Below are 11,863 nucleotides of genomic sequence, written 5' to 3'. Positions count from 1 at the left end.
GCTCACAGCCTTGCATAGGACTGTGATGTGCCGTGTTGGGGCTGGGGGAATTAGAGGCTTACATTTAAACCAGAACCAAGAGTTCTCATGAAAGTGGAAAAGCCTAAAGGGAACAGACTTTAAACCAGAAAAGGAATGCATTAAAAATGTAATGCCTTTTCCTTTGAAGTAGTCTCTTGTTAAATTTCACTAGACATCAGTCGATCTTGGGAGCTGCATCCTAATTTTGCCTCCTTGATGCTACGGACTCCACAGGTCCTCCGCAAGTTGAGCAAGGCAAAGAGAATGTGTGTTTGCAAATGTGGGCACAAAGCAAGGTTCTGGTTGCTGAGGAAGCAAGTGCTAATGATCACGCTTTAGACTAATTACAACCCACAAGGACTGCAGGGGTGGGAACTCATTAATCTTTTTTTGGTGTTGGTCTTTGTCTCTCTTCCAGTGTTGGCAAGGCTCATGCTTTTTGTTCTCATTGAAGTCCTCTGATCTGGTTAAGTTCCTCAGGGTTGGGTTTTGTTTTGAGCTCCCTAATAATAGCCAGGAAACAACTAAAGTGAAATCAGAGGGGGAAAAACATCCATCCTCCCTCCCCCACCGAGCGGGGCTGGGGGTGTGAACCAGCTCTGATGAGCTCCAGCGTGAGCGGCAGTGCCTTCCCCAGAGACGTTACTGCAGATGAGGTGAAACATTGTCCCCAGCCCCCAAAAAAGGGGACCCAGAGCCACTGGTCCATGGGAAAGAAGGTGTTCTGTAGGGTCCATGGGCTCGCTGGGTTTGCTGCATGCACGTGTGTAGCCGCATCGCAAGGGCACTGCGGCCACCTCCTGCCAGCCCTGGCTCCCGCTGCCGGTGGGGGTGGCTGGTGGGTGTGCGGTGGCACCGCCTGCAGCCCCTCCGGCCGGCGTGGGGAGAGCTGAAAGGCTGCCGTGCCCACGGGCTGAGCCTCCGTCCCCAGCCTGGGGGCGAAGTTGGCCTCCCCGGGGGGCTGGTGGCCACCCGCAGATGCAGAAGCAAAGCTGATTTCTGGAGGAGCGAAGGGCTAAGGGAAACCTCAGAAGCTTTCTGCACATCCAGAAGACCACGATGCCTAAATCCTGTAGGAACGGTTCCTGCCGTCTCCCTGCGTCAGCTGGCAAGTATTCACATTTAAAAATCAATATCACGTGAAATATAAACAGACTATTAATGAGGACCTGTTGGGAAGCAGGGTGTGTTGTAATTAGCGCTTTAGCAGCAGCGAGTGAGAGACACAATTATGTTTCTCTGCTGGAGAAAATGCCCAAGGAGGTGTCTCAAGACCAGCCGTGGCATGGTTTTTCCCTGGCAGGGTGCGGGCTTGCTCTGCTCCCCAGCACTTGCACCTTCCCATATTCCGTTCAGACCAGCCTTGGTATTTCCCACAAGCGGATTAACCCAACTCGGTGGTTCCCCTCCTGCAGAAGCGCGTTCTGCAGGTGAGAACGGACCCGGGTGGCGGAGATGGTGCCTGGTCTGCTTTCGGCTCAAACAGCTTCCCAGCAAGTGGCTTCCTTCAGACTGGAGCTCCCCCGCAGCGCTCGGGCTGGTACCCAGGGATGCCACCAGTGCCATCTCCAAAAGCTCCCCAGTCCTGGGGCTGAAATCCTGCCATCACTGAAGGCAAGAGAAAAATGTGTGTGTGTGTGTGTGTTTTGGTTGGGTTTTTAATTTTTTTATTTTTATTTTTTGTCTGTAATAGATTCCCACGGCCATGAAGAAGGAGGCCGTGGTCCCGCAGCACTGGGCACAGCCAGCCTCTCGCCAGCCCCGCAGCCCCAGGGAGCTCCAGCCACCGCCTGCACGCCTGATCCACAGCTCTGTCCTCTTAAAATACCGACTGCCATGCCCCGCCACCGCCTGCACGCCTGATCCACGGCTTCATCCTCTTAAAATACTGCCCGCCGTGCCGGCTGTGCCGTGCCGGTAAGCGATCCCTGCGGCTCTGGCGAAGCGAGGCGGCGGTAAGACGAGCCGCTCGGCGGACAGGTGCAGAGCACTCCTCATTCCCTTTTATTTTCGGCACCTCCCATGTTTGTTAGTTTTCTCGTTCCAAGGAAATGCCACATCCTCCTCGCTGGGCTCTTTTGCCACTTTCTGAAGCCTCAAGGATTCTGTCTTTGCTTCCCCCTCAGCATCATTTTCGACGCACCCCTGTTCGCAGCGGGGCGGGTGCGGCTCTTGGGGTCAGTGTTTACCCCCAGACCTGCCCAGCAACGTGTGTGTGGGAAGAGCCTTTATTTATTTTAGTTCCATGGAATCAGCCTGGGGATTGAGCTTCAAATTGCTTCACTAGGAGTGTCACAGGCATTTGGAAAGACAAGTCCCTGCCTCCATCCAGACGTGCCCATTGATGGGGAGAGGTGGGCAGACAGAGGTGCACCGGTGGTCTTCCTCTTTAAGACAATCTGGAGGCTCAGGAACTGGGAAGGTAAAGCTAAAAGAAGTATTTGAAGAAGAAATACTGTCTGTCATGCAGGGATGGCTTGGGATGCCTGGGAGCAGTGAGAGGCTGCTGAAGTGCTGCCTCTCATTCGGTGCTGCCCGCACCACTGGGATTTTGTGGTGGTGACCATAGCCAGGCTTTCGTGGAGCTTCAGCACACGGGGTCGAGCTTTCTTCAGGCAAAACGGACAAGCCCAGGGAGAGGAGGATGCTCAGAAGTGAATTCATGTCAGCCTTCAGAAGGTGGAGGGAAAGCACAGGCTCGGGGCTAGTGCTTCAGAAGACACTGGCTCATTTTTCTTGACGGTGGTTTGCAGTGCCGCTGGCCACCGTACCAGCCTCAAACCAGGCACTGAAACCAGTGTGTGAATCATATGGGCCAAGTTTAAGCTGGAAACAAGAAGGTTTTTCTTAGTTTCCAACCCAAATGTCTGGAAATATCATGAATATAGCTTATCTTGGAGATTTTGTGGTCTGTGGGACCACAAGAAGAGGTTTTTTCCCTCTGACATACAGGCTTGCAGTAACATTCCCAGCTGCAATCAAACTATGTAGAAATGCAGAAAAACAAACACAGAAATCTCAGCTCAGAGAATCTGGAAGTTAAAAATCTATATACCTTTATCCACACCAAACACATACATTTAAAATGGTTTATTTAAAAAGTAAGGATTAAGTACATTATACATGGTTGTGACTATACCAGTAGAACTGAAGCACAGTGGAAATAACACTTCAGAACTGCAGACAGAAACGGAGCCTCAAGGGACATGATATATTAGCCCTTGCGGATATGTGATCCATACAGAAAGTAAAGGAAATATAAAAATAGTTTATTGTTAGTTGTATGGGCATATGAAGTGATTTCTCCTTTGACTCCTATTGAGGAGGACAAACTAGGAGGAGAGCGCTGACGATAGACCTGAAACTTTTGTTTTTCAGAAAACCGAATCTGGTCTGATAGCTGGTTTTTCGGTCTGCTGTTACAGTGTGCTATAGGATAACACCAAAAGACTGATTATCGTTAATGGTATGATGATGATACCTGCAGGCCTTTTTGAGAAACGGGGGCTCATTTGTTTGGTGCTGTCCAGGGAAACCAGAGAGATGTGGAAGAACAGATGATTATTTTTTTTATTTATTTATTTTTTTTTAACTGTGACTGAGTGGTTTGAAAGTCTGAGCACAAACTAATTCTGTAGAGAGAGATCAGCCATGAAGCAAGACACTGTTCATGGGCAGGTATGCTGCAAATTTCTCAGTTTTGTCAGAATCAGGTTTTCCACAGGAAAAGACTGATTTTTGGAGGATTTTTTTTTTTTTACTGGAATTGTCAAATGAGACGATTATTTTTTTTGCTTTGGTTGCACAAATTACTGCGCTGCAATTTGATGTAGACCATGAGTTTTAAATCGCAGCCCCCATTCTCCCACAGGACTAAAACTCTTGTCCCTGGTATCTCCCTGTGCCTTTGTTCCCTGTCCAGACCCCGTATCCCATGAGCATCCCATGAATATTTCCCTGCTCCAGCTCTGTTTTTCAAAGATGCCTGCTGGAGCAGGAGCGGATGCTCTGGCTGGGAGCGGAGCAGGGCATCGCGCCCAGGAGAGCTGCTGTAACCAGCCCAGCTCCGGGGCAAGGCGCTCCGGCAAAGCGGGACATCCCGAAACGCTCGGCAAGACTTTCTTTTTTTTGCTGATGTGGCATAAAAACACTGCAGGTGCCTCTGCAGGTCTGACCCGGGCTGTAGCAAAGCCTCGGACTTTGGCTGGCATCACATGGTCGGTTGGTTTTAAACACGTTCACTGGAGAAAATGAGGATTAAAAGAACAAAACGGACGCGTGAAGCAAACCTCACACTGTCAACTTCCAGTTCAATGTACATGGGTTTAGAAAAACAGCCTATATCTAACTCCTGGTTTTAAAGGGAATGGTTTTATTCTTAATTACAGTAAACACGGATGAGGACTTATTTCTAACTATTAGTTTATTAACACAGTGGGAAACAAATAGTTCTGGGAAATTGCACTTGAAAAATACATCGACTATAATTAGATGTAAATTAATTAGCACTTAGTATGACACACTAATGAGACAGAAGGTTTTTTTTTCATTGCAAACTTCTACTTCTATCATAGCTAATCAAAGTATTTTAATATTACGAAGTCTCAAAAAGTAGGAAATAATTTATTGTTTGAAAGCATAAAGATTCTTGTAAAAAAAACCTTTCATCAAGAACTTTTAACAATTTTAGAGCTCTTTTATGTTGTCCTAGCCGAAAAGTAGGTAAAAAAGTTTTCTTGTCTGCCTCTGAATTTTTTTTTAAAAAGCTTGTGTAACATCTTTCTCCATAGTGTGTTGATACAGAAAGTAGCACAACATTTTCTACTTTTAAATCGTTCCCATCACTCTGTTCGCTTTAGCTGTCAGAGTTCAGAGGTTTGAAAAAGGATCCCAGCAGAGTTTTAACCTGAATGGAAACTCTTAACAAGCAGGGATGAAGGCTCCAACCCACCTCTGCCAAAATGACGATGCTGCTCTGTGAGGCTGAGGGCTGGGCAGAGCTGAACAGCAACTAGGGGAAGACTTTTGCTTAAAAATTGTGAGAATTGTGTCTTGGTTCTTGCAAGGAGAGAGGCTTAGGCAGGGTTTACCTCGGGGGGAGAGGAGGTTCAACTTGCTTTTTGGGATGTTAAGGCAGCTCCTCCGGGATTTCCCCGGAGGACTTGGTTCCACCAGCTGAAAGCCTCGTATCCAAACCACCACCGAGTCACAGGCGCCGCGGCCATCGCGGGGTAAATTAAGACTAAAGAGGTTTTAACAGTTTGGCTGAGATCACCCACCATCAGTGAGCCAAGCTTTCCAAATCATGATTTATTTTTTTTCTCATCACCACTTCTCTAGTCTTCTGGTAGCAAAGATTTTCTAGGCAAAGATGACGGGTATATTCAAAGGAATCTACAGGAATTAGATGCTCCTCTCCCGCTGCACCTGATCCATCCACGGGGAATCGGGCACCTCCCTCATTCTCATATGGCTTGGTCGAGCGGTCACTAAGATCAACGTGAGTACTGCTAAATTAAATTACCTTTGAGTCAGGCCCTCGAGATTTGAGATTCCAAGCCTAAGTGTAAAAATTGAAAGCAGGAATTTGAAGGGGAAAAAAAAAAAAGTATTTCAGACCTTTTTAGAAACATATGGAAGCAAAGGGTACAAATTAGTTCCCCCCTTAGGTGATGCATAGAGTTTTCTGTGGGCTCTCTGCACGTAAGTAGATTCGTCATTACAAAATAAATTAAATTAGGTCGAACCATCATTTCCATCTAAAAGCAACTATACCTTGCACCATGCGGCACTTATTCATAATAAAAAGAGTTTAATAAATATCTCATAAACGGTGATTCTTTTTGTTCTATTTTAAAAAATACAAAGTTGTCATCCGTTCTGTTAACACTCAGTTCCCGTTGCTGCAGGACGTTTTGCTAGTCCGAACGTATTAGCTTCTCGTTTTCTGACGCACATTGCTTAGATATCTTAGTTTCCAGTAGCGTTAGTGTTGCACTTGTGAAGCAGTAAGGAAAACAGGAATGCAGTCGCAGGGAACTGGCGGCTTCGCCTGCGCGGGCCACCCCGGCTCAGCTCTGCTTCTCCCTCTTGCCTTAAGTAGTCTATAGGGGCTCCTGACAGACAGCACTCAGCACCTTGCCGGATCAGGCACTAGGGCTAGTCAAAATGAGAATTCAAGTTTTCTAAATGTTAGGCAAGAAATGATATTTGCAAATATGCTCAAGTCCCACCTGTTTCAATCCTTCCCTTCCTAGGTGTTTCAAGATGCACCCACCCTTCTCTCCCCCACCTGCATTGCCCTGAGGGATGCCTTATGCCCAGGAACGGGAGACCCCCTTACCATCCCATCAGGGAGTCGGCAATGCTCAGTACACGGGTGCTCTACGGTTTCAGTAGCACAGGTCAGTTTTACAAAGTGTTGCCTTCAAAAATATTTCCTTTTTTTTTCCCTTTTTTTTTTTTTTTTTTTTTTTTTAAAGAGGCAAAGCTTATGCTGTGTCAAAGGAAAGTGGCTCACTTGATGAGTAGTTCGCATTCATCCTTGGACTTGGTTATAAATTATATTTGCAAGTCTGTATTAAGGGATCTCAATATTAGAAAAAAAAAAAAAGTCATACAATTTTTCTGTAATCCTTTAAAACACACCGGTGGCAAGTCCTTTGTAGTTTCTCCAAGACTTTTTACACACCACAAAAGTGCAGGAACATGAACGGCCTTCATCTCGTGACACCAAGAACTGAAAGAAACAAACTCCGAATAGCTTCAAAAAAAGCTATGAGCATGTAACATCTTTATGTTGGTCCAGAGGATCTCCACTTGCTACCTCAGCACATGCCACAGTTAGAGAGGTGAGAGGGTACTTCAACATCGCTCCTTCTCTTTCATGACAGATCCATTCTCTTTCAATATTTCTTTAAAAAGCGCCAGGAAGGAAGGTTCTTCAAACAGGCGTCGTTCTCCTGTTGACCATGTTGACATGGAGTCCTTCCTTAAACTCCTTCTGAAGGAAGTTGTGAACCTGCAGAAAACTGGCTTCTTGGTCTGCGTTGTAGCTGGCGGCCGTTGTAACCTTCAAAGGCTCTCTGGAAAGAGTGTACATGGAAATTTCGTTCATGGGAATGGTGCTTGCTATCTTCATGCCAACCGGAGAAATGTCTCTAGATGGAGAAGGCTCTGTAGATCGAGAACTGGATCTGGACCTCCGCCTCCTGTACCTGTAACTTGGCATCCTGGCATAAGGAGAACTGGAAGAAGTCTTAAGGAATTCCCTCTTGGTCTTAAACCTCAGCTCTTTGTTCTTCTCGATATAAATGTTCACAGCCAGAACACCTATGGTCTCGGCCACGATAAAAGACAAGGCTCCAAAATAAAAAGACCAGCCATAGTTGTAATGGTTCTTTTTGTCCTCATCTCGCTTGTCACTTGGGTCACCTGCGTTGCTTGATATGTAGACAATGATCCCTATGATATTACTTAGTCCTAAAGACAGAAAAACATAAATCAGCGGTTATGTGGCTGGGAAGATCAAACTCAAGCCACATTACTTTCTGGACCTGAATCGTTCAAAGATTATGACCAGGAAATTTTATTACATTTATTTACTCTTTCATTTATCTCAAGATTTCGTTCATTCTTGAAAAACAAAGAACAGATCCACATCCGGGTCACGTATGCTCACATGGATCCCAAAATATCCAGCAGGATTTGTTCCCTTCATTGCCACAGCGGGAAAGAAGTATTATATGGGAGCTCGCTAACATTGTTAGTGGGCTTCTAACATTCAGGATAATAATAAAAATAAATACATTTTGAGCTCAGGGCTATGGCTGTTCACCTTGATCAAGATAAGTTCTCATCCACCTTACTGAATTTTCATCTAAATGCAGCATGCTTAATCTCGGCTTCAGGGAAAGCTATTGACAATGTGGCTGACTCTTTCAGATGTTTCTAGTGTGAAAAACGGGCTCACCTATAACAGGTGAATTTTTTTCTGCCATCGTATAAAAGAAAAGGGCCCTGGATGTAAGAGATGCCTGATTCATCTAATGTTTAATACATTTTAAACAGTGTAAAACCTGCTTGTTACTGAATTTAGCTTCCTGGTTTTCAGGAAAACCGAAAGCTTTTCTAGAATATACTTATTGTAGAGCTTCAAAATCCTATTTTTCTCTTGAGAAATTTGCTTAGTGTGTTGTTGCTCATGCCCTCGATCCAGGAAAGGGGTAAGGCACAGAGCTGCCGACAGGCTTAGCCGCCCTTCTTTCCAGTTTAGAAAGGCAGCACTTCCGAAGGACTCAGTTTAAGGAGAACATACCTGCTGCAACAAAGAGAATCCCAGCGCTGAGAATAATGTTGTTTTTGCTGTTGTAAATCCTTCCTGCTCCGACACAGAGTCCTCCCAGCAACAGCAATATTGTGCTTAGGATGGGGAACACACTGGAGGCACGGACAATGCCTGGAGGGAGAGCCCAGACAGACAGGAATCATTTCAGATGCTCCTTGGGTGCAAGGGTTTGTAACTGCCAGAGTACCACATCTCAACTCCCCCCCCCCCCCCTCCGGGCTTTTGCTGGAATGATCACTGATTCTGCATCTCTGGGCACGTTTTTGGGAGCCAAGGCCACGCGTAGGCAGCCAGTGGGACACTGACACTCTTAACTAAGTTCACTAATTTGAGCCTTCTCCTAGGAAGCCCAGCGTTGTTGCCATCAGCTGATGCCACCGCGTACGGAACGCTTCTGGCAGAGCATGTGGGAAGTGACAGCAAGATCCAGCATCACGCGGGGAACAGCAGTGAAAAATTCATGAGCTGGCTATGAACCCTGCAACGTGGGGGGATGGCCTGAGTGGGGGGACCGGCTCCTCCACACGTGCACAAGGTGAGCAAATTACACCTTGGGAAGCCCGCGGCATCCGCGTTCCTGGGGAGCGCAGCTAATAACCCCTTTTTCTTTTGATGAATATTAAGGACATTGAAACCTTTCCGATTTCTGAGGAAGAAATTTTAACAAGTGCATCTCGGATGTTTGTGTTTAGCTTCCTGACAGCTAAGTAGAGTCATTTAAGATTCTGTATGCTTTAGTCCATTCACCAGTGTGGGCTATAAATTCCCTGAAAAAAAAAAAACCAACAACCACCACTTCAAGCTGGCTTCCCGAGTCAGGTCACCCCAAGAGTAAGCAGCAATCAAAAGGGAAGTGGCAGTAAGGGAGTGAAAGGGCTGAGAAAAAATAAACAAGCACAAGAAGAGAGATGTCTGTACTATAAAAACCGAAGGGGTAAACCCTGGCAGGCATTCCAGAGAGGCAGAGTGAGGAACGGAGTGATGTTGTTATAGCCAGTGGATTTTTTTGGAAGAAGGGGAGATAAGGTGCTTTGGAAAACAGGCTTGCCCTGGGGCGGGGGGCCGTGGCAAGGCAAAGGCGCAGGGGGCAGCCCAGGAGGGTGAGTGGGTGCCAGGCCACGGGGAAGCCCGAAGAGGTGCCCCCCCCGCCCCCCGGCACACGGGGGGGCTGAGCGCAGGGAGAGGAGAAACCCACCATCTGGCCCGACTGCTGATGCGGTGCCGGCAGCACCGCGGTCCCTCCCGGGTGCCATCCTCCTGGCTGACACGCACAGCGAGCGGCGCCTGCTTCCCGAGGAGAAACAGCCAGATGTTCCAGCTGATGCTTTCTCATTTTACTTTTGATGGCTGTGGCGTTCCCAACTTAGTGAATCGCTTCCTAACGATTCCCCTGGTAACTGGTGGCAAAACTCTGCTGACTGCAAGAGGGACAGGACTGGGCATTTCGTAACGGCATTGCAAAGCCCCCAGGAGCCCCCGCTATGGGCCCAGCCTCATTAGGATGGTGCAAATGTAAAATAAAAAAAGACAGTCCCTGCTTGGGAGGCTTATGCCTGTATCGATTTGAAACAGCGAGAAAAGTCCGTCTCCCACCAAAAACTAGCAACGCCGCTGCATGTGTCCTTTACAGACGGGGCATTTTCTGGCTGGATCTAAACCCAATTCAGACAGACGCATTACTATTCAGACAGCGTCTTGCAGGAATTGGCAAATCCAAGTAGTGAGGGTGCAACGTCTTTAATCAAAAGCCCACGGGGTGCTGAGAGCCCGTGCTGTTGTCCTGGGTGTACCCACGTGTGTGGGATGAAGTAACAGTACTTCGACTTTTGGGTCAGTTTTTAGAGTCAATTAATTATTAAAACAAGATTCAGCATCTGTCTCTGGGCTGCTGGATGCGGAGGCACCCCAAATCCTCATCTGTCTGTTAGTGTCCTGGCAAAAGGCAGCACGGGCTTAAAATCTACCGTGGCCCACCCTTTCTGGTTGTGTCCTGTATTTTACGGCCATCCTATTTATAATGATTTCAATTAAATCAAAGATCTTTCCTAAAGTGCTTCAGTGATACCATCGGAAGGATCTTCCCAGACACACCAAGTATAGAGGGTGGGTTGTTCTACTTGTAGCAATAATCTCCAGAGAGAATTTTTCTGTAGCAGGTAATTAATGTGAAGAGAAACAAAACACACAGTGTTCTCTTCCTGTAAAACTCTACAGTATATTTTTTGATACAACATACACTTTTAGCTCTGAAATTTAAAAGGATGCTCATAGGTACCATGTAGAATTTACATATGTCTCCTGATAGTGGTAATAAAATGGCAGCACATCAAAAAACATTAGGGCAATCTGGATTTTGCTTTCTCCCCTGCTTTTTTTTTTCTTTTTTTTTTTTTTTTTCTTGTTTACCGTCCTGTCTGTTTGCATCGGCTGCTCTGCACCGCTATGCGTTGTGACACCTCCTTCGGTGAACCGCCGCAGCGCACCATGCTGCTGCTCCCCACGGGGCTCTGCACCCCAGTGTGCTGCTTGTGCTTTTTTTCTTCTCCGAAAGGCAGGAGCCAAGCCAACGGCTTTAAAAAGGGGACGCTACAGCACGCAGGGAAGAAGTGCGTGAAGGTGTAGACACGCCCGAGGTGCCCAGTCCCCCTCCTCATGGCTGTGCTTCTGCACCGCAGCAGAGCCCTGCCATCCTCACGCAGGCAGCGAGGATGAGTATGGTTGAAATCCCCCCTTCTGCCAAGGGGGGGGTGGATGTGCTTCGTGCTGGCTCGGGGCAGCTTGGGGGGCGGCTGCAGAATGGCAGGAGCGGAGGGAAGCCAGGGCACATGCGTGGGTGGCAGCCCCGGGGACGTGTGGGCTTCCCATGCACGGCAGCGATCCCGTGGTCGCTTGCTGGGGCTCTGCACAGACATGGGAAGGGCAGCGAGTCAGGCACGCAGGTCGGCGTGTGTGGTCACGGGGATGGGCCCCTAGGAGGGTCTTGTTTGAGCTCCTCTGCAGGCGTGCGCTGGCACTGTGGCTGTTGCTTGCTTGGTTTCACAGGGAGCAGCCTCAATGCCAACAGGGCAAAATCCAAACTCCTGCTCCTACCTCATCCCAGACCCAATTCTCCTAAACCCAGTCTTTTTTTCACTGAATTCAACAGGGTTTTGAACCATCGATTCTGTTAGAACCACCACGTTTACGTTTATCTGAAGCCTGTGTCAGACTGGCCCCTGTGGAGCAGGCTGAGACCACTCGTACTGCTCTTTCAGAAGATGCACACAGCGTTGGTCGCTTGTCTATGCCAGACAGGTGAAATAAGGGTTACGCCCGACGTGGCCCTCTGAGAAACTTGTGCCCAGAAATGGCTAAAAAGCACAGTGAGTGACAGAAACAGCCGATTGCAAAGGTGTTGCACAGAGGGCAACACTGGGACGGAAGGGCTCACGTCTCTGGAACAGGATGCAGATACCCTCTTGCCTTAGACAATGATTCGGTCCCCGTTACATATAG

General features: G+C 47.7%; 1 protein-coding gene across 1 annotated transcript in view; it reads right to left on the bottom strand.

The window, feature by feature from the left end:
• Positions 1–3,096: 3,096 nt before the first annotated feature.
• Positions 3,097–11,863, bottom strand: part of CACNG4 (calcium voltage-gated channel auxiliary subunit gamma 4) — a 43,469-nt gene continuing 34,702 nt past the window's right edge. The window contains exons 3-4 of the mRNA XM_056326683.1: positions 8,339–8,479; positions 3,097–7,503 (exon numbers count right to left, since the gene is read on the bottom strand). Of these exons, the coding sequence (XP_056182658.1) occupies positions 6,965–7,503; positions 8,339–8,479 (680 nt within the window). The 3' untranslated portion in view covers positions 3,097–6,964. The remainder of the gene's footprint in view (positions 7,504–8,338; positions 8,480–11,863) is intronic.

Source organism: Falco biarmicus, chromosome 1 (assembly GCF_023638135.1).
Source record: "Falco biarmicus isolate bFalBia1 chromosome 1, bFalBia1.pri, whole genome shotgun sequence".
Classification (NCBI taxonomy): domain Eukaryota; kingdom Metazoa; phylum Chordata; class Aves; order Falconiformes; family Falconidae; genus Falco; species Falco biarmicus.
Note: the sequence above shows the minus strand (reverse complement) of the source record. Positions and strands in the feature narration are given on the sequence as shown.